Consider the following 23,216-nt stretch of genomic DNA (forward strand, 5'->3'; position numbering starts at 1 on the left):
CTGAGATTACAGGACTTGCCGATCAGAAGGTTGGCAGTTTGAATCCCAGCAATGGGGTGAGCTCCTGTTGCTCGGTCCCTGCTCCTGCCCACCTAGCAGTTCGAAAGCACGTCAAAGTGCAAGTAGATAAATAGGTACCTCTCTGGCGGGAAGGTAAACGCCGTTTCTGTGCGCTGCTCTGGTTCGCCAGAAGTGGCTTAGTCATGCTGGCCACATGACCCGGAAGCTGTCTGCAGACAAACGCCAGCTCCCTCGACCTATAGAGCAAGACGAGCGCCGCAACACCAGAGTTGTCCGCGACTGGACCTAACGGTCAGGGGGTACCTTTACCTTTACCTTTACTATATAGGGCAGGTATCAATGTGAGTCTCTTTTTGCAGCAAAAACAGTGTGTTTTAGCACCTTAAAGACAAACAAATGCATTAAATGGCCTAAGCGCTTATGGACCAGAAAGTCCACTTATTCAGATGCATTGATCTAATTGTGGCCCTTGGGTCTGTCTGGCACTGACAGGGTTAAGAGCCAGAGCCTCTTTTCCGCCCCACCCCACCCTGCTCCCTCACCAGTCAAGAGGAAGTTTTGATCATACTCTTTCCTGGGGAGATTTAAATTGCAGGAAGCCGCCATAGAACCTATAGCAGTTGCCAGAGGTTATTTTTGTGGCTGGTCTTTGAACTGCTCAGAATGTTGCTCCTTTTTATGAAAAACAATTATAATATTTTTTCCCCAGTAGAGTTACTATAGCAAATGGAAAATAAAACAAGAGAAATGTTTGCGATATAAAATACAGGAGATTACTTTTACACAATATATAATAAACAAAAGAACTACAAACTGTTTTTATAGATTTTTTTATTTTTATTTTAGACCGCTTAGAGATTTTGCTACAATCAAACTGTGTGTGTGTGTGTTATATATTAATGCTCCCAGCAATAATAAATAATTGACATAAACTGCAATTCCCCTGGCACCAATACATAACAAAGCAGCTCCATTTCTATAAAGAGCCTTTGGACATCCTTTTTATGGTATATTCATTATATTTTGTGCTCATGGTGGTATCAGGGAGGTTGTGCGTAATCCAGCTTTCAGACATTTTGGGGCAGTCACACTTTGTTCCCCATCAGTGTACGTCCCATAGATTCCTGCTGAAATCATGTAACTTTTTATGCCACAAGCACTCTGGAGGGAATTTTCATTTGGAGATCAAAAGGGGACATAGATGACGTTCATGTAAGATAAAAAACAAATAAAATAAAACCTACATACAGCAACAGTGTTTTGTGTTGTGTAGGCTCCTATGATGTAAATAATGGGCGCCGCCTGCTAACCTGCTCCCTCAAATATCACTAGTTTGCTCATTTCTACAGATAGGGTGCCTACATTCTGCATGTGCAAATGGCTTTAGATACCTATTAGGTCCATAAATTACCATATAGCATATATTCAACACAAAAAGCAGTGACAATTTGTTGTTGACAAAGGACAGCTGGACATATAAAGGGCCCAATTACCTTCAGTAGCTTAGGGCCTCATCAAACCTAAATCCGGCCCTGGCTGAGGCAACTGCAGAGGCTGCTGATCAGGTACTGGGCAACTTTCAAGTTCTTGTTACTAACATATAAAGAAAGCCCTTGAACAGCTTCGGACCAGGTTACCTGAAAGATTGCCTGGCCCTGTATAGACCGCTAAGATCACTTAGATCATCTGGGGAAATTCTACTGGTGGCACCACGCCCTACAGAATATCACAGGGCGGTGACCCCAAATGGGTATCTCCTGCCATGTGGAATGTCCTTTGCTCTGCCAGTCGCGGAGCATCACCCACCAGTTGCTTCAGGTGTCTTTTAAAGACCTATCTATTTTGCTTAGGCTTCCTTTGTTACCTGTTAGGCTTCCTCTGGACCCTGTTATTTCTGAATTCTTCTTTTAACCTGTTTTTGATGTTGCATCTCTGCTTTTTAAGATACTGGGTTTTCTGTTGTTGCATTTTGTATGCTCCTTTGAGATTTTAAATCACGCATTGGCTTTGAAATGCAGGTAAATGAATGAACGAGCAAACACAAACGAATTGGTCCCTTGCTCCTTAACCTCCAAAGATTTAAAACTCACCAGCCAAACCAGGGTCCCTAAGCATGACTTCCTGCTGAAAGATCCCCTTTCCTTCTTCCATTGTCATATCTCCAAAGTGGAAGATTCCACATGTCCCATCTGAAATAGCCATCCGGGGCTGGAGTGGGAGGTCTCGGTGCAAGGAAACCTTGCAAAGACAGCTTGAGTGACAGAGACAGATGCTGCCACCGAAGCTACTCCAGCTGTCCAGATAACAAGGCCAAAGGGCAGGGGGAAATCGCACCCAGCTATGTGGAAGGATACATGGGCATCTCTTGCTGAGAAAAGGAAAAGCAAACCACCAGCAGCAATATATTTACTACGGCTAGTCAAAATAAGTAACCTCCTAGAGAGCAGCCAAAGCCTTGATCTGTGGTCTGGCTTGCACAGCACAATAAGCCAAACAACGGCTTACCCGGACTGCGTGAACATGCCTGCTCCCCAAAAGGAGCTCGCAGTCACTCCTGCCAAGTATGAGCTAAGCAAGGTTATCCTTACTAAACATAAGCTGTAGCCAATAGCAAACCTTTTAAGCCATGTCTTTTACTAGGAACATAGGAATCTGTCTTATACAGAACAAGTCCTTTGGTCCATCTAGTCAACCTTTTTAAACCTACCGCCCACTAATGCATCTTTCTTGATGGCAAAATTTCCTTATTGCCCACCAGTGCTCGATGGAAGGAGGATTCTGCTTGTGCTGTAGAACCCCTTACTGCCCACCTAGAACCCTGAAACGCCCACTAGTGGGCGGTAGGGACCAGGTTGACAACCCCTGATCTAGCCGGTGGTGGCTGGCGCCCACTAGTAGGGCAGAACACAGGGAGGTCAACACTAGGGGGAGCCGGAGCCAACGAAAGCCAGAGCCATCTGAAAAATTCCAGTTTTCTCCCCATACACAATCCTGCTTTCAATACTATTTGCAACTGCAAATGTTCTGGTGTGGTCATACCGCTTCATTTCCAATCAGGCAGATCCTGTAATTTGCTGCTGAAATCCCATAAATGTTGTGGGTTTTGTTTGTTTGTGCGGCATTTGTAGTGCTGCAGACTCTCCAGACAGCAAAAATGTGGGGAAATAAAGCAGAACTAATAAAGCAGAACAAATCCACCGCCAGTGCACTATTATTGTGTCAAAAATGTGTTGCAGAATATACCGGAAATAAAACAGCAATGTGAAGGGGCTCCAAATCCACAGAGCCAGAGCTGATGTGGAAATTATTTCACACCTAGACTTTATCTGGAGGAGCTACTTTCCCTGGGTGGAAAAATGATGATGATGGTGATGATGAGGATGATGATGATGATGACGGATAATAATTATGCAACTTAAGGAAAATGGTCAGTGATAGGGAAATGAGGCATTCAGGCAATAGAGCACACAGGCTTGGCAAATCCTACTTTTGGGAAGTGAGAGGATGCTGGGCTGGAAATAGCAAGCCAGACAAGAACAAACAAATGTTTAAAATAGTCTGACTGCTGCCTCCTGTGGTGTGAATCATCTCGGTTTCCAATGGCTTCTTATTTTCAGTGTGGCAAAACACTCACAAAGGCAGAAGTGAATGACTCGCACATCTGCGTGAGGGATTCCCATCAGGAGAGAGCTAAGGATTTGAATTATATATTTGTGGGAAATTGCGGGGGGCGGGGGGGGGATGGGCCTAATAAGAGGCATGGGAAAACCAGCTACTATTTCCTTTCTCCCTTTTTTAAGTTTGACAAAACTTCAGGGCTTTTCCCCCCAGCTGGAACTCACTGGAACTGAGGTCCGGCACTTCTAGGGAGGGCACCATTGCCATTATAAGAGAACAAGGGAGGTGTTCTTGCACCTCTTTTTCTAGAAAAATAAAACTGCACAACTTTATTACATTTACACATAGATCTGTGATGGAATATCTCTTGTCACTGATTGCTATATAAAGATGGAATTCTTAACAAGCTGACGTCGATGTATGCTCGCTTGCTTATTTATAACAACATTTTTATACCCCTTGACTGTAAAAAAACACCACAACCTGTAAGCAGTTTACAATATAAAATAAAGCATTAAAATAATTAATAAAAACAGTTTAAAACAGGAAATTCAAAGGTGATTAAGATCAACAGTAGCTAGAAAGAGATAAAATGTATGTGAACTGTCTATGTGTCTGGATAGGCTTGCTTAAACAAAACTGTTTTAAGCAGACACCAAAAAGAGTACAATGAAGTCTTTGCCTGTTAATAGGTCGGGTGTTCCAAAACATAGGTGCTGCCACAGTAAAATAAAAATAAAAATGATTTACCGTAATTAGTATTATGTTAGTATTAGTATTATGTGGAACCATTAACAGAGGCAATTCTGTGGACTGAAGCAGCCAAATGAAGGATAAAGTGATCCCACACAGGTAAAGTGATTCCAAGCTGTTAAGGACTTTGTATGCCAACAGTTATACATTGAACTGGGGTCAGTAGCAAACAAGCTACTGGTGCCAATCTCTGAGTAGAGGTTTTATATGCTGACAGGGTCTCACTCCTTTGTGGAGTCACTGTTAGCAAAGGCATTTAAATAATGTAGATGGAGTCCAGAAAGAAGAGCCCCGAGTAAACTTTGCTGAGTAAAGTTAAGAGAATCAGTGTATATAATTTGAGGAGAAAGGGAGAGAGAAGTTTTGTGCTTCTTAGGTCAGGTTGCATACATAGCAGGGAGGCATTCAACCAAACACACAGAGGGGAAAATATATTTGGAAAATCTCTCAGAACTACACAACCAATCAGAGCACTTGCTTCCTCAGTGAATTCGTGCCACTCTCCTTGGTTGCTGAGCAATACCTCCACTTGTCCCTCTCTTGGCTAGTTGGCTTTAACACTAACAGAATTAACCCCCAAGTTACAAACTGAACGATCCCTGCTTTCACACTTCCAACAGTCACAGCATATACAGAGCCCAGCCTACAAAACCTGCCCTGGAATGAGTATTTGGCTTGCGCCAGCAGAGGCAAAGTGCCAGTCTTCTTCTCTTCTAATAAATGTAACACAGGAAGGTTCGAATTCCGGCCTTTGTGTCAGTGGACAGCATTGGAGATGAATGGCAAAACTATCTATTTCCCCCCAAAGTATTTTCCAAACACCGTAACCGTAAGCGTGCTGGGAGCAGGCATTGTCTAGTTTCTTCCTTTTCCCACACTGCTGAGGACAAGGCTAAGCCAATGGTCCATCTGGGCTTGTGTTGGGAGCCCGTTCTCTCCTTATAGTTTGAGCCACTTCTCAAGTTGTTGCTGTTTTTAAATATAGGTTTATGAACTTTTTGAGACTAGAGCTTTAAAAAGTCACTAAGATGTGCAAGTCAATCAAAAGAATATATTAAACAAATTGTAACTGTAACCATAACTGTGACTAAGTGATGTAAGGCCCACCTCTCACCCCTAAAATTAACAAACTATACAAGTGTGGCTTCAGTCTACACAGGAGAACATAGCAGTGGATGGTGGTCGAATGAGCAAAAGCAACAATACTATCTGGATTTTCTGCCATGGACCAGGGGTGTGGAATCTCCATCCCATGGGCTAATCCTGATCTCCCAGGGGGTCCATTTTGGTCTGTGATGCCATTTTCCCCAAACCATGCCCACCTGTAAATCAGCTGACATCACAGGGTGCTCTCTAAAGATGGTCTGCTGAGTAGGGGGAGATAAAGATCGGGCCCACTAGCCCATCATAGTTCCTGACCCCCTGGCCTGGGACATAAAAGTCGTCAACATTCTTATACAAATTGGAAAGTCAATTTTTTAAATGGGAGAGGCCAAACTGAGTTAAGAATTTACTTATTTTTTGAGGCTGCTTGGCTCTGATGTTTAGGATGGGAGTGATAATCAGGTATGCCATTTCAACCTAACAAGTAGTGGTTATTTTTGTTTGTTAAACCAAATTATTTCCCTCAATGTCTCAAGAAAAGCAGCTGTTTGGAGGTTCAGCAAAATGCACACTTTTTTCCTAAATTTAAGCTGCTTAACTGGTTTGTCAACAGATTAAAAAGTCTTTTAATCAGTAGATATAACTGAATTAACTCTGTTCTGCAAAACATTCTATTTTGGATCGGGAGAGATGGCTTTGCTGTACTTAAATGAGATAGGAGCAAGCAGTGCCAGACACACACACACACACACACACACACACGGAAATATGTAAAATACTGTAAAATCCAACATTTATTTATTTATGTAAATACATTTAATGTGGTTTCCTTGGGCAGTTTTCTGGTTTTGTGCAACTCTGAGGGATCAAAAGTGGGGAACTACACCTGATCTCTGTGTGCTTTTGCACACTTCCTGGGCAGAATATTTTTTTTAAAGCAAGGTGTTCAAAACTATCTGCATGCATACATGGCCTGTTGCTATTTGATCAGTATGATAGAATCAACAAATTAAAAGGTGGAGACAATTCCAAAAGCGAACATCTACTCTAGCTATAGACAGAAAAGACCAAAGTTGCTACTCCTATACATGCCTGTGTGGACTACTCTGGTCTAATTAATATGGCGGGTGTGTCTGTGTATGAGAGGAATTGGATTAACAACTAACTAGTTCTGAAATGCAAACAAGCCCCAGGTTTTTCTTTGTCTCAATTTGGATCATAGCTATTTTGGGGTGGGGGAACATATCAAAACGCAGTATTTCATAAGAAGCTAACTGCACAGATGTGTATAGTCATAGAATCATAGAATCATAGAGTTGGAAGAGACCACAAGGGCCATCGAGTCCAACCCCCTGCCAAGCAGGAAACACCATCAGAGCACTCCTGACATATGGTTGTCAAGCCTCTGCTTAAAGACCTCCAAAGAAGGAGACTCCACCACACTCCTTGGCAGCAAATTCCACTGTCGAACAGCTCTTACTGTCAGGAAGTTCTTCCTAATGTTTAGGTGGAATCTTCTTTCTTGTAGTTTGGATCCATTGCTCCCTGTCCGCTTCTCTGGAGCAGCAGAAAACAACCTTTCTCCCTCCTCTATGTGACATCCTTTTATATATTTGAGCATGGCTATCATATCACCCCTTAACCTCCTCTTCTCCAGGCTAAACATGCCCAGCTCCCTTAGCCGTTCCTCCTAAGGCATCGTTTCCAGGCCTTTGACCATTTTGGTTGCCCATTTTTAGTGGCTTACATAGTTTGTACAGGGCTTCCCAAATCAGCGGTATAAGCTACTGGATGCAGAGTAAATGTTCAGTTGGTAAGCAGCTAAAATTGAGAGTTGGGACAGCTGAAAGCAAATTTAAGGGGAGTGTACCACCTTGTGGCTAGCCTGTATACTGCAACCCTTCCAAGAAGCTGCCCTAAATAGCTAGCTAGCTAGCTAGCTAGCTAGCTATTTATTTCATTGATATTCCATCTTTCGCTCCAAGGAGCAGACAGGGGCATACATGACTCTCACATTCCTCATTTAATCCCCACAACAACCCTGTGAGGTAGGTTAGGCTGAGAGGCAGTGACTTACTGGTTGGTTGGTTGGTTGGTTGGTTGGTTGGCTAGCTGGTTGGGTGGCTAGCTGCCAGCCAAGCCCTCTTCCAGGACACTCCATTCCACCCCCTTCCCCATTTTCTCCATTTACCCAGCCCCACTTCTCAACAGGCAGTTAGCAATCTGTGGCCACTAAGCATGCTCGGTCCTCAGTGAATTCTTTGGGGCCCCCCTGCCTTAAGGATTGATTGATTGATTGATTGATTGATTGATTGATACCATGGTCTTCCCCCAAGCCTGTTGATACCTTCCTTTTGTGCCTGGGTTGAGCCATTTTCGCTGCCTAAGGATCCATGCTTGGAGATGGCTGAAACATAACTATGCCTGACAACCTTGGAATCATTAGCTGTGATGATATATGACTGTTTTGAAATGTTTTATTTCTTTTGTTTTATATTTTATTGTTTTGATGATTTGTTGTTTGCTGCCCTCTGGGAGAAAAAGTGGGCTAGAACTGTAATCCATCAACCACCGAGTTTTCAGTGAGCATGTAGGATAGGCTTCCTCAACCTTGGCCCTCCAAATGTTTTGAGACTACAATTCCCATCATCCCTGACCACTTGTCCTGCTAGCTAGGGATCATGGGAGTTGTAGGTCAAAAACATCTGGAGGGCCAAGGTTGAGGAAGCCTGATGTAGGACATGAGGACCTGAAGCAGAGCTTGGGAAAGGGGAGGAGTTTGATTCAGTTTGTTTTTAAATGTGAACTTACCATATTTGCACTTTCTGAAACAATACAATTCTGTGCATTGTATTAGGGGAAATTGGTTTGCAAAAATGTATGTATTAGGCACAATTGCATACAGACACGTGTGTACATTAGGGGAAACAATCACACACTAAAATGCTGGTGAAGGTTCATGAGGACTTTTACAAAAAGTTCACAAACTGCTATGGAAAAGTGGAGAACCGAATTTAAGCTTTGAAAAAATGGTAAATTGCATTACAAGGGGTTGGACTAGATGACCCTGTGGATCGCTTCCGACTCTACCATCCTCTGATCCTATGATAAAGGGGGAGAAATTGAAATGGACTGACTTGTCACCATTCCCTAAGCAGAGCACAGGGAAATAAGGTGAACCCTGTGCACCCCGTCATACATTGCCTGTTCTTTCTCCATACCTTAACACAAAGACTTAGCAAAAACCTGTACATTCTAAGCACAAGCTAATGCATGAACCACGTGAGTGAGAACAGCAAATCCTCAGTCAGCCTCCAAGATTCAAAACTGAACAGGATTGAGGAACAGGGCGTGACTTTTTATGAAAGCAGCGTTCCAAAAAGGTGCAGCCTCAGCTGTTGCCCAACTTCCCTTCAAAGTTTATCTAACTAACCACACAAACCAACGGTCTAGCATTACTCTGCAGTTTCAGACGGAAGCCCCGATTGGCTGGCGCAGAGAAGAGAGCACCATTTGAAATGTGTATAGAAAGGAAACAGATTGCAATGAGGAACGAGCGGAACAGTTCTCAACACCAGCCACGCAGACTCAACACCTTGCGTGTGACATCTGCAGGCACATACAGGGTAGACAAAAGGCAAGAGCAAGCTCTGAATACAGGAGAATAAGTGGGGTGTCGTGGTTAGGGCGTTGGACTAGGAGACACCTGAAGTCAAATCTACATGAGGTTATCCCTGTGCTTGAACCAGGAGCCGAAGTTAGCTCAGAATGCTGCAGCAAGACTGCTGACAGGAGTGAGACGTTGTCTGCATGAAACATCTATGCTCAGAGAGCTACACGGGTTGGGACGAAGTTAAAGGTGTTACGATTGTTATATTAAACCCTTATAACTCGGGACTAATTTACTTGCAAGATTGCCTTACCCCATATGTGCCCACCTGACCACTTTGATCTGGGGACTGGACTGTTCCCAAGGCCCTTTGTAATTACCAACCAAAATGTCATAAATGTGTGAGAGCAAGCCTTTGAGTCCAACAGAATTCTGCACCAGGCTGGATTCTGAACAAAAGTGGTATGTGTGTCTGAGGGGGGGAAAGGCTAGCTTAATACTGAAGCCATACTTCTTGCATTGGTCATAAATTTCTTTTTCTTTACTTTTTTGTTGTAAAGCAAGGACAGTTTTGTGAGTTGTCTGGAATAGCACCTGCACTGCCGATCTCTTTTGTGGGTGACTCTTTCAGGAACCACATTTATTCCTCAGGGCCCTCCCCCTCTGGCACATACACAGCTGATAATCTAAATATACCATCCAAATAACTGTCCTCCATACCGTTGGGCTTTGGAGCCAACTTCATAATTGGGCCTGAACATCTGAGAGGGTTGGGTAGTCCTTTCTCTCCCAACAAGTTTCTGAAGAAGAGAATAATTGTCAGGAGCATAGCACTGGGTTAAACTTTAAACTGCTGTTTGAATAAGGATGCATTGTTCTATGGCATTTTTTTTTAACCATGCCTTCCCTCTAAGGAGTTCAGTGCTTCTTTTTCGTCTCTGAGGTTGAATGTCACAGTATCAGCTTCTGACAGACCCAAGAAACCCCCATCTAAATCCAGCTTCTCTTGTTTCATTATCCATTTCCTTCAAGAACAGTAATGTTCAATTTATTTATTTTTATTTTAAATTTATTTTTATTTATTTATATTTTTATGCTCAGAGTAGGAAACATGCAGAATGCCACTACGGTCATACCTTGGAAGTCAAACAGCTTAGTTCCCAAACGTTTTGGTTCCCAAACAACTCAAACCCGGACGTGACTGTTCCACTTTTCGAATGATTTTTGGAAGCCAAACGTCTGATGGGGCTTCTGATGGGCTGCAGGAGCTTCCTGCAGCCAATCAGAAGCCGCACTTGGGCTTTCAAATGTTTTAAAAGTCGAACGGACTTCTGGAACGGATTCCGTTCGACTTCCAAAGTGCGACTGTACACTAAAGCTTGGAAGAGGCATTTGAAATTGGGAAAACAGCACTGGGGAGGATGGGAATTATAACGACCAGATCTCCTTATTGTACCAGACACAGGTCATTTCTTGGACACCAATAAGAGACACTGCGGGTCAAAGCTCGAGGAGCACTGCAAAGCTCTTATCCGCAAAGGTTGCATTTCTCTGGCTAAACCTGATTGGGCAACCAGAACAAACAATGTATATTAAGTAACATACTTGTTGGTGCTTGAACAGGGATAGCATTACCTGAAGAACAAGTATTTATAGGGTGGCTCATCAGTGTTCCCTATCAATAACAATGTTTCCGCATGGAGATTTCAGTGAAGCATGTGCAGAAGTTGCAGGTGGGTTACATCTCATGGGGCAGATCTGTTTCCCCTACTCTGCTGCCCTTATTGGCACCCAAAACCTGCCACTTGGAACAGCTCTCAATTGCCTCTGTCAAGCTGCCTCTAGAAATAGTAATACTAGTACACAACAGGGTTTGCTCAAACGGAGCTCCCTGCACTCTACATACAAGAAACTGAACATTTCAGGGGTTAGGAACTATTTTCAGGCTTCCAGGCAACCATCTGGGGGTGGGGAATCACATGCCAACAGTGGGAGGGGCCAGATGCAAAAACAGGCAGAAAAAAACGGGTGGAAAGTTTATCTTTGTCCCATGGGCTAGTTTCTACCACATTCACACACTCTTATCTATCCTCTGCCTAGACAAACAAGAGGCATTATCAGAGTTCAAAGACACATTCCAGACAGACAAAAACCCTCAGGGTATGAAGCAGAACCAATAAAAAAAACCAAGGAGGAGTGCCTTGGCCCCTGGGCCTGAGGTTCTCCCACCTTTGCTACATAACAAAGCCACCACTATCACACCCCAAGGCCACCATGTGTTGGTCCCAATGCTAATTTTGTGTCACAAGAAAGCGGGATAGTTCATGGAAATAAATTTGTATTTAGCACAAAAGAAGCATATCAAACACAATTTCTTTCAATTCAGACTTTATTTCTTTTTAAAGTCACGAACTCAATAAATTACACAATCATTTCTCCTTCCACCCTTTTTTAATAATTTTTTCACAAAATAGAGTTTACAATTTTTAAGGAAAAGCTTTGAAAGTTTGCTTTCTTTCTGAAGTGCTGATGAGTATCTCAACTTCTTTGTTACGCTGGTGAATTGTTTTGTAGCTGCTACAATAGTTTTGATTTTGGAGATTTTACAAGAACCCAAAGCAAACACAAGCAACAACAACAAAAATCACACACACAGATCTCAGGGACAATTTTTCAGTGGATAATTAATGAACAATCAAGTTAGCATTCAATGCCAAGGGGCTAAGCACCATGAAAGGAGGTGACCTGGTGAGGCCTCCCCAATTCTTTTAAGAAGTAGCAGTGCATTTGGGCATTAACAGTTTTACTGTACGATAAATATAACTTGCTCTATTACTAGATACTGCACTGTGTCTATGAAGCACATGCAATAATGTATCCAGAATCTGGATTTGCTGAGGATTTGCAAGTGCCAAGAAATTGTACACAGTAATCAGACTAGTTAGGACGTACATGACTGAGAGTTCCTGCTTTTCCAGTCCTCAAAGAAAAGACTGCCAAACTCCTGCAAGTCGTGCTCTTTTTGTTTGACACATTTTTAAAGGAAATTTGTTGATGGATAAAATTGCAGGAGTGCTTTCCTACCTGCAATATAATCTTGTCTCTAAAGGCACAGGTGGTGCTTTAAAGAGTTTTTTCCGCCTCTGAACATTTACATTGTAACTGCAGAGAAAAAATCTGGCTTGTGTATTACCTTTGCATTCAAAGAACAGACATCGATAGGATCCTCAGTTGACAAAATATACTATAGCATCACACTGAAAGCTGGGCAGACGCATATATGTCAAGTGATACAAGTTGATATTCTCCTGAAGTTTGTCTCTGTGAAATCCAAGATCATTGGAATGACATTTCCTCAGTTATTTTAGGCAAGATATAATCTGCTCCAGTGCCTTTCATGAGGGGGGGGGGGGAGGTCAATTCACACTCCAATTTCCAGGTTGTAGCTGATGGCATCAAGACTATTTCAATTGAGACAATACAGTTATTTTCCCCAATGAAATCAACACACACACTATGCCAGTTTTCCCTGTGGAAGTTCTATTTAGTCATGAAATCAAGGTATTTATTCCTGTCTGCTATCAAGTCCTGTATATTAATGCAAAACAACATAACGTGGAACTTTTGTTTACCCCGTGCGTGGAGAGCCATGGGCAGAGTAGCCTGCATACCCCCAAAAACCACAGGGGGAGAATCAAGGTTGCTGAAAACTTCAGAGTAGCAGTCAAGAAAGGGAAGGGCTTTCTTGCAGAGTAAAGGCTTCAGATGTAATGTGGTGCACACAGAGACAGTAGTGAGGAAGAACCAAGGTGATGGAGGAAGGGTTTAGATTAGCCTTTGGTTGAGTCACTTCTTGACTCTGCTCTCTATGCATGGATGGAGCTGGCTGGGTTGTGCCAAATGTTCTGCATCTACTACCCAAAAGTAATAAAAAAGTGCCTTTCACATGAGAGCAACAGAATAATCACTATTACTTTGTGTAGAGAACACCCCACCCAAACGGGCAACGTTTTCTAGCAAGAAAGAATCTGGATAGTTCAATGGTACACTAAGCTTTCAGAGTCCTTCTTCCACAAAATAAGTGAACAATACAAATATCCCATCATCAAGACCACCGCTAAGAAGCGACCAAAAGAACCTCTGCTAAGAAGGGAGGGAGTAGCTAGCATAACTGGCCTCTAAAAGCCAGGGCGGAAACAAAATATGGGAACCTTTTTCTCATTTGCAAAGTTTTCAGCAGAATTTGGGAGGTTTTTCTGTTCCCCATGATCTACATTTGTAAAAAATAAAATAAAATAAAAAATTGATAAAAAGAGACACAATGCATTAAAGGTAACGCTGGATGTCAAATGCAAAGGATGGGGGGAGGAGCTAGAGAGAGATTTAGCACAAGACTTCCTTTACCTCAAAAAAAAATGAACCTGAATGCTCAATGAACTAAGAAGTGCCATCAGACTACCTATTGCAGCCTTCCAAACTAAGAGATTTGCCCAACAGTAGCTTAGTGCTAGAACCAGAGGTTCCCTTTGCATCATATTTGTTTTATCATATTTTGTGCCATCAACTTTTTTTTCTTAAAAAAAAAGTGGAGAATATCTATGATGTGGAATTTATGGATGATCTATAGTCACCCAATTCAATATGAGACAATATAAATAATGGGGACATTTTCGAAAGATGGGGAAGTCAAGTCACTCATACAGACATAAATATATACATGCTTACTCTACAAAGTTGAATAATTTGCATTACCAGCATGCAAACCTTCTCTTCAATGGGCATTCCAAATTCTGCAGTATGAAACTGGAATGTCTGAAATATTCCTAGAAAGCAATCACCTCCTAAAATGTCAAGTTTCCTGGCCATGTGGATAGCATTACAGCTGCAGCTTGGAAATATACATATATGGTTCTGAAACAAGAACAGCCACCTTGAGCTTTGTTTACAAAAATCAAGAGAAATGCAATGGGGGGAAATATTGAACCCTGACACCTTAAATTTTGGGTTAAGTCTGTTTTTTGCTTCCACAGAGTGCTGCCCTATTGTTACAGACACAATCCTGACAAGAGTTCAAAGTACTACAGAGGTCACGTGTCCCAATTGCTGTCTTTAAAAGCAATTTTAACTAACCGGAGTTCCAACTCAAAAGCATCTGGGCGATCCTGTGGATTAGCAGCAAGCATTTCCTTAATCAGCTGCTTCATACGAGCATTCATTGTCTTTTTCTTAACAGGAATGAGTAGCTCCATTTTTGGATTTTCCAACAATGCCTCTCCAACAGGTACAATTGCAGTTCCTTGTTTCACATAACTCCCCAACAGTTCTTTCTTGGTCTCTGTGTCGATGAAAGTGATCCTTTCCAACATCGCCCAGATTATAATCCCTAATGCAAAGATGTCTGCTTTGGCAGTATAGTGACCTTCCCAAACTTCAGGAGCCATGTAGAAGTCTGTGCCACAAGCTGTAGAAAGAAAACATTTATTCACATTCACTGGCTCTTCAGGGTTCTGTCCTGAAGCTGAACAAACCTTACTCAGTCCAAAATCAGCTACTTTCAAAGTGGGCTCCAAGTCACTAGCATCCATCCTGGATTGAGAGATCAAGATGTTGTCAGGCTTGAGGTCACGGTGGATGATCTGGTTTTTGTGCAGAAAAGCCAGGGCACTGCTGAGCTGAAGCATAAAGCTAGTATTGGTCTTACGACTAGGCTTTCGAGACAGGAGATATTCATTCATATCACCTCCATCACAGAAATCCATCACAAACCAAAGGTAGTAGGCGCTTCTGGGATCAAAGGCAATTTCACCTTTCAAGGAGGTCTCTACAAGCTGTAATAAGAAAACATTTAAGGAATCTGTTCAGCAAGTAGGAGTCAAGAAAGCAGCTGATGAAAAGGAATGCTAGAAACCCATTATCTTTTAATGCATGTATTATAAATACCCCCTTTGTGCTCATCCTTCTTCCCAACTTTCTTCTTTAAACAGTATTTTCAAAAGACATCTGATGCCACCATACATGCATAGGAATCATCTCACCCATTCAACCAACATTTTCCATGGAAGGACAGACTTAATTCTAAACCATAGTACAAACTCGTGGTTTGAACTTCCAAACATGCGGACATATCATGGTTTGGAGCTGCTTGTCTGCTTTTATTTTCTATCTGCTCAGCATTCCTTTCTACAGCGCAGGGGACACTAAAGCGCAGGGGACCTCTAGTCTCAGCTGGAACTATGGCTTGTAAACCCACTTCAAAGGATGGTTTCCATTTCTGGCTTGCTGGCTGATTAAAGCAATAGTGTGAACCAACAAACATGACAACAAACCACAGTTAAGTTTCCTTTGATATGGTTTAGTGTACTGTGTGAATGAAGCTACAGTATTCCATTATGAGTACTATTATGAGCATTACTGACTCTGGATTAATGGAATATGTATCTAGTGGGACACCGATACACACTTTCCCCTCCATCTGCATGAATGAATGCCATCAGACCAACCTAACAGAACAATAAAAATGCACAACTACAAAAAAATTAGAGGCCTTTGCTTTTGTTCTCAAAGTTATTTTTTTACTGCTTATTTTACTGCATGAAATGCAGATTGCTGAGCAGCTGTTTTCACAATCTGCTTGACACAAAGCTCGTTCTGCTATCCTTTAAAAAAACTTTTTTCCTTCTTTAGAATATCAAGTGGGAAGAAGCTAATAAGAATTAACATTAGAACAATGATTTAGCCTATAGAAAGACTTTTAAAAGATGATTAATTTATTCTTTGACTGGCTTTTTATTTTTAATTTTGTTGTTATAGTGCTGTTAGACAACACAACCCTTTGGAAATAATGCAATATGCATTCAAGGCTTGGAAAAATGTATTTCATTAGAGATTATTTGATCATAACATTGCCTAATACAGTGATGACTTTGTGAAGCAGATACAAAATTATTAAAAGGGTTATTAATGCTTCTTTTCCCAGGATGATCCCAACGGTACTTATTGCTATAATACCACTAACATTCCTGCCATGCAAAAATAATGTTATTTAATGTTGTGTTGGCATGGCTGTCATTTAAGTCTGTTGGGCGACCTATTACTTTTGGACAGTGGGACAGCAGTTTCCTATATCTCACTCCTCTTTCAAGCACTTTCAAGTTTAGAAAAATCAGTTGTATTTACAATCTCATGCAGGTAAAGGATCCCTGGACGGTTAAGTCCAGTCAAACTAGACTATGGGGTGCAGAGGTCATCTCACTTCAGGCCATGGGAGCCAGTGTTTGTCCGCAGACAGCTTTCCAGGTCATGTGGCCAACATGACTAAACTGCTTCTGGTGCATCGGGGCACCGCGATGAGTGAAATTCAATGACAGCTTTGTGTACAACTGTTTTGTGTGCTTTCCCTAAGTTTCTGCTTCAGGAAAAGTGTCTAACTGTAGTAAAAACAGAAAAGCAAACACTCTTCTAAAGAACACTGTAGTATGCACACTTCTGGCATCTGTGTCTTTGTTGTCCTTTCTGTTTCCCGTTACTTCTAACCCACTGTGTTTCTTCCACTACCTGCAACTTCATTTACCTGCAAATAAAGCGAAGAGCTGGAGCCGTGGGACATCTTCTGCACCATGCCATCTTTTTGCAAAACGCATTCCTCCAAGTGAATAACATTTGGGTGTTGGCTCTTGATGCTGCTAAGTGCCCAGAATTCACGCAGGGCAAGCTCTACATTCTCTGGAGCATGGCACCGAATCTTTTTCACCGCAACACGTGCAGAGGTTTTCCTCACTACTGCTTCATACACCACACCATAGCTGCCACGACCAACCTCCCGTATTAGATCGTACTTTGGCTGGCTACTCACCATCTTCAAGGTCAAGGTATCTATAAGAACAAAAAGCCAAGCACAACTAAGAAATTTCTGGCTGATAGATGTCCTGTCAATGCTTATGCCCCATCACTGCCATCCCAATCCTATAAATATACACTCTACCCCAACTGTGGACCTCACTTCTCAGTTCATTTCTGTGCTACTGTGTGGTGGCTATATCTATTTGTTGATATAGTAATTTCAGACCACACATATTTTTCTTAGGAATATCTATATAACCCACCCCACTACTAAACATCTGTTAGTATTTAAGATGGGACAGGACTTTGCACCAATCTTTTGTTATTTTAACTACAGACTGGCAGCTGCTCTTCAGAAACAAAACATTTCAATATTGAAGATGAACATATAAATATACAAGAAACTACAAAACAGATATTAAACCAAAGACAGAACTCCCACATAGCATGGGACACATGCCAAATATTTTCTATGATGCCATGGTTTGGACAAGAGTAATAATAATAATAATAATTTATTTGTACCCCGCCCATCCAGGGGTATGATCTTTGGGAAGGGGCATTTTAGTTTTTACAGTAGGAGAAACAACTGTCAAAAGCATGTGGCAGGTACAAGATTGTTGACGAGGAGGTGCTTTATTAGATAATCTGTAGGTAATCCTTGGAAACTTATAAAACAAGAGTAGGAAATATTTTGCCCCAGTGGGCCAAATCTTTATCTCCTCTAACTGTGGAGGCAAACTTTGACAGGTGGTGGGAGCCACTCACTTGTCAATCATCTGCAATGATGCATCACGACAACCGTCAGATGCCTAGAAGGTAGGTGCTCCTGCCCACCTGTCAAAGTTGACCCATGGGGCAGGGGTGGTGGTTCTGTTTCACCAGCATGTTCTCCGCAGGGAATATGTTAAAGCAGCACCCTGAAGGACTGAACTCTCTGCTCATCAGCTGACAGCAGAGAGTTCAGTACTATTCTCTGCAGGGACTGCTTCCTCAGCACGTTCCCTGCAGGGATCGTGTTCAGCAGGACTGAGGACTGAACCTTGACCCCTTGCCTACGTCACCCAGTGATGACAGCTGATTGAAAAGTGAGTGTGGTTTGGGGGAAATGGCCTCATGGGGCAAACTGGACTCCCTGGAAGGCCACGGATGGCCTGTAGGACAGAGGCTCCTAACCCCTGCTACAAAACACAGAATTCTGGTTCCACTGAACTACACATACCAGTTTGGTTTTGCTCCAACTCTCTAAGCTCCCTATCAGCTAGATTTCCCCCTATCTCCATTCCCCAAGTGTCGCTTTGTTTATGTATAGTAGACATTGCTGTGTATCTAATGTGCATGCTTTCTCCAAGTATGCCTATTTAGCTGGTAAAAATATCAGCTTCCTTTGTTAGGAATAAATACTTTAGTAGCTTCTGGAAACTCCAGTACCAAATACCGAGTTTTAAAGATTACATGTTTCCTACATGTTATGAAAAGGAATACTCCCAAGGCAAGGATTTTCCAAAATCCTTTCATGAATCTCTAACACATCACTGTGAAAAGCAGCATACTTTTACCATTCACTGAAAGGCAGCTCTTCCATATAATCTAAATTGAGCATATCCCTGTTTTAACCAGTGAAATAATTCAGCAGAACGAGGTCGCGGTTCCATCCCTTTGATTAGTTATGCAGAAGGAGAACTGCAAGCAGTATATCTTACATCACTCTTTCGCAGCCTGGTGTCCTCCAGATACTTTGTACTACAGATCCTATCATCCCTTTTGACTACTAGCCATGGTTGCTGGGGCTGACGGGGAGTTGGATGTCTGAAGCATCAGATTGGGAAGGCCAGCTTACACCATCCCTGCATAACCATTAAAAGATACAGGCACCCAGATTTCTCTTGCAGAAGTTGGAAGATATACAGAGATGACACTGCAGCTCACCTGCAGCAGTCTGATTCTATTCAACAGGTTAGTGTGCACAGGGCTAGATCCACGACTAATTCAAGCCCCCATAAAGCTACTCTACGTATGACAAAGTCTGGATCCAACCCATATAGCTGCAGCCTCGTTTGCCATGTCAGTGTTTTCAATCAACTTGCAAATGGCACAAAATACTTGTTTGCAAAACACATTCTTCACACAGGCATAATGATAAGAAAATGAGGACTGCTTTGGGAGCGGATGGGTGCCCCTATAGATATAAAATCACCTGGAAGGAAGGAAAGAAAGACAGCACCCGGCCTGGCCTGCTCCTGCGCCTTTAACAGTCACTTGCTCCAGAGAAACCAGCAGGCAAAGCTTTCCAGCAGAATTATCACCTGGCAATAGCCGCAAAAGCAGCAGCTGATTAGGAGACAAAAGCAGCACCCTCCCCCCGCCCGATGCAAAAAAGTTGGTGACAGACCTACGGAGTTGACAGCCGGTGGTCAACCAGGGATGTCACCGCCGCTAGACCTGCAGCACTGAGCAGGTGGCCGTGTTTACTTCCGTATCATTAAAAAAAAGAAAGCTCACCTGCTGATACCCCACCTCCCTTGAAGCGACAGAAGGCCAGGCTAGAACAGCTTGTTTCGGGCTCCCTCCCCGCCCAGCCCCTGGAAAGCCAACCCGGGTATTCGTCACGTAACGTGTGAACCGGAGCTCCGGACACGCGAACACTTCCGCAATTTCCCACGACTGCCTTCCCAGGACACCACGAAGGCGTCTGAAGGGAGCTACGAAGCCTGCCGGACGTCGAGCTGCCTGCTCCGAGCGCCCAAGGCCAGGGACGCTAGCTTGGGGCTCCCTCGGGCCCAGGCCCCTGGGACGGCCAGGGCTCCTGGCTCGGCCTCTAGGGCCTGTCGCGGAGCGTCCTCGGAGCTCCGGGCGCCGCTCCCGTGCCAGGACTCGGCGCCGAGGCCCGAATGTGTCAAACATTTACCTCAGAGGCGCCGCGGCGTTCTCTTCTCCTGGCCGCCATTATCGGGCTCCCTTCCCCCCTCCTGCCGCCGCCGCCGCCGCCTTCGCTTCTCCCGGGTTCGCCGACACACCCCCTTCTGGGCCAGCGCGCGCAGGCGCGCACCCGCGCCAAGAACAGAAGGCTTGCGCGCTCGCGCACAACCAGACAGACAAGCCAGGCCGACACCAAACTCACCGCCCCCTCTTTTGATTGGCTGCTGAAAACGGAGGAAGGGGGCGGTCCGCCTCCTTTCCCTTCGCAACGTGCCGCGCGCCGCTTCTCATTGGCTGCTGAAGCCGCAGAGCCGGTGCTTCGAGCTCCCGGCTCCCACCCTCCGCTGAGTTTGGGCAACCTCGGGTTGCTCGCGGAGCGAGAACGGCTCAAAGTCCGCTAGAGAGAGTTTGGGGGTTGTTTTTTCAGGGGGGAGGGAGACATTGCATGCACTGCGTGGAACGTTGCCTCAAGCAAGCGGCATTCGTTGCTACGGGTTTTGCTTATTTATTTAATGCAGTATTATTTCCCGTGCTTTATTTGGGAGACGTTGTATTACGGCTGCTGCTATTAATTGCTCCTGTCCGATGATGATGATGATTATTAATTGCTCCTGACTTTGACTAGCACGCTTCGTATATTCGGGATCGCAATGCGCAGCTTCGAGGAGCGCGCCGACGGGCTTGCGCGGCGGCCCTTGTGCATTTGGCAAAGCGGGGGAGCCTCTGCTTAGCGCGCGGCGTGGGAATGGGCATGGAGCATGAGAGCTCCCTGCTAGAGGACGGGAAGCGGCGGGGAGGCGCGCGCCGCTTGCCTTTGCGAGAGCGCAGCCGCCGCAAACCGCGTTAAAGCGTGCGGAGGAACGGCGGATTATGCACCGCTTTCGAGGCGGCTCCTACAGGCGATTGCGGAGAAGTGCACGGCGCCTGGTGGAGAATGAAAGAGGTTGCGCAGAAACGGGGAGCCTATCTGCACGCGCCGCCACCCTTTCCTCCCGCCACCCCCACCTCCCAAATTAGGTGCTGAGGCCTATTTGCAACGGTGCGCGATAAGCCACTTGCCACCGCTCTGCTCCCGGCTGCCTCCTACTTGCTGTCTTGCCCCCTGCAAAATACCTACCGTAGCTGTCACCCAGAAGTCTTGCTGCTGGAGTCCCCGCTGGATTTTTGTGCATTTCTCATATTTATTTTTCTTCTTTCAATTAGATTGCTAGCCAATGTTTTCTTTTTTGTTGTTGCTGCTGCTTAAAAAAATTGGAATCTCTTATTTGTCTGCCTTTCTTAAAGAAAGGAAGGAGAGAGGAAAGAGTCAGCTGTCCTTATATAAATAGCTTTTGCAACGTGAGGAAGCTTAGTGACACCTTTTGTTATCCCCCCTCTCCCCACCACGCCATGGGGACATGCTTCTGTGGCTGCTGCAGACACATGAAGGTTGCAATCTGATGGTAAGATCTTTCCCACCCCTCTCCTCCTGAGAATGGAGGGCTGTTGGTATCTTCCCTTAAAGGGACACCGTCTTCCCATTTTTCTCTATTAAGGGAGAATGAAATCACTTTTATCTATATGGCATCTGGGGTGGGGGTGGTTGTCTGTGCTTCAGCGAGAGAGAAGATGAAGTGCAGCTTTGCAGAAGGACCTGCTGTGGATTAGAGGGGCTCACCTGTCAATTGCAGAAGGATCTGCACAGACCAGTACCTCCATTGAATTTCCACTGTAGAGCTACTATGGAGCAGCTCCACAACTCTTAACATCAAGTGTGCAGTAGCTGTGAAACAGGCAAATCTCATGCTAAGGATCATTAGGAAAGGAAATGGAAATAAAACTGCCAACATCATAATGCCATTATACAATCTGTGGTGCGACTTCATTTGCAATACTGTGTACACTTATGGTTGCCTCACCTCAAAAAAGAATTTCTAGAGCTGGAAAACACTCAGAAAAGGGCATCCCTAAGGCCCGGGGGCCGGATCCGGCCCAATCACCTTCTAAATCTGGCCCGCAGATAGTTTGGGAATCAGCGTGTTTTTTCATGAGTAGAATGTGTCCTTTTATTTAAAATGCATCTCTGGGTTATTTGTGGGGTCTGCCTGGTGTTTTGACATGAGTAGAATGTGCTTTTCTTTAAAATGCATCTCTGGGTTATTTGTGGGGCATGGAAATTCGGTCACCCCCCCCCCCCAAAATATAGTCAAGCCTTCCACAAGGTCTGAGGGACAGTGGACCGTCCCCCTGCTGAAAAAGTTTGCTGATCGCTGCCTTAGGCCCTTTTCAAAGAGGGCCAGATTTTTTTAGGATTTTACCCCTAGGCCCCTGAAACGGACTTTGGACATGCCTGCCTTAGGGTGACTCCCCAATGAAGAAAGGTTGCAGCATATTTAGTTTACAGAAAAGGTGAGTAAGAGGTGACATGTCAGATGTTTAGAAAATTATGCATGTCATGGAGAAAGTGGATAGAGAGAAGTTTTTCTCATAATGTCGTGGACATCCATTGAAGCTGAATGCAAGAAGATTCAGAACAGATAAAAGCTGTTATGTGCAGGGCATCGTTAAACTATGGAACTGACTCCCACAAGAGGCAGCGATGGCCACTAACCTTTAGAAGAGGATGAGACAAATTCATAGGGGAAAGGGTGATCAAAGTCTATAGCCGCCATGGCAATTCTCTGCCTCCACTGTTGCAGGCAGTAATGCTTGTGAGAACCAGCTGTTGGAGACCATGGGGCGGGGGAGTGCTCTTGGGCTTGAATCCTGCTTGCTGGTTTCCCACAGGCATCCAGTTGGCCACTGCAATAAGTTCCTAGTTCTAGCTAGGTTGGGAATGCAAAGGAGTCATGCTTGCTCGTTGAATCTCTGCAGGAGAAAGAGGCAAAGGGAAGATGTCTCCTCTGCAGAGGTGAGCTCGAGAAGGAGGAAGTGCAGAAATGAGGGCAACAGTCTAGCACTTTGGGAGAGGAGAGAGGTCAGCACAAATTAGGTCAGAAATAGAGGTTTCTCTGCTTGTTTTCTCCCCATGCAAAGCCCCATTAGTCTTAAGACAAGCTGAGTTTGCATCCCAACATTCCAGTATGGGATGAGTGCCACAAAATCCCCATCCTTGGTCTAAAAACGTGATGCAGCAGCATTGCTATAGCTAAGCAGGTCTTGCTTGGTGCTTGGACCACTTGGGAACTACGGTAGAATATAAATGTAATGGATGCATCTAAAAAAAAATCTGCTCTATTAAAGCTTAGGCAGAAAAAGTATGAATTTTCAGCACTGTTTCTCAGCTCCCTTTATCCATACTATGGGGACAATACAGCTCTGCCCAAAAGGCTTATTAAAATAAAAACAAGGGAAGCGTTTTGAACATTCCAGC

The 23,216-nt window shown here is 44.0% G+C and overlaps 1 protein-coding gene across 2 annotated transcripts; it reads right to left on the reverse strand.

Annotated features, from left to right (window-relative positions):
* Positions 1 to 11,477: 11,477 nt before the first annotated feature.
* PDIK1L (PDLIM1 interacting kinase 1 like) lies at positions 11,478 to 21,787 on the reverse strand. Of its 2 annotated transcripts, none has more exons than XM_081016781.1 (3): positions 20,982 to 21,787; positions 16,677 to 16,978; positions 11,478 to 14,934 (listed from the first exon to the last, which is right to left on the reverse strand). In XM_081016781.1, the coding sequence occupies exons 1-3, from the start codon at positions 21,034 to 21,036 to the stop codon at positions 14,194 to 14,196; spliced, it is 1,098 nt and encodes a 365-aa protein (XP_080872907.1). In that variant the 5' UTR covers positions 21,037 to 21,787; the 3' UTR covers positions 11,478 to 14,193. The 2 variants fall into 2 exon arrangements, with proteins under 2 accessions (XP_080872907.1, XP_080872908.1); XM_081016782.1 differs by lacking the exon at positions 20,982 to 21,787 and adding an exon at positions 19,854 to 20,038.
* Between the last annotated feature and the right edge of the window lie 1,429 nt (positions 21,788 to 23,216).

This window comes from Podarcis pityusensis (genome assembly GCF_964106645.2).
Source record: "Podarcis pityusensis genome assembly, chromosome: 8".
NCBI classification, from domain to species: Eukaryota; Metazoa; Chordata; class Lepidosauria; order Squamata; family Lacertidae; genus Podarcis; species Podarcis pityusensis.

Excerpts from the sequence above, each read along its gene's own strand:
- PDIK1L (XM_081016781.1), bottom strand. The coding sequence starts at position 21,036 with ATGCACAAAAATCCAGCGGGGACTCCAGCAGCAAGACTTCTGGGTGAC. Across the intron at positions 16,979-20,981 it reads ACTTCTGGGTGACAGCTACG|ATACCTTGACCTTGAAGATG; the intron begins GTAGGTATTTTG and ends TTGTTCTTATAG. Across the intron at positions 14,935-16,676 it reads GCTCTTCGCTTTATTTGCAG|CTTGTAGAGACCTCCTTGAA; the intron begins GTAAATGAAGTT and ends TTCTTATTACAG.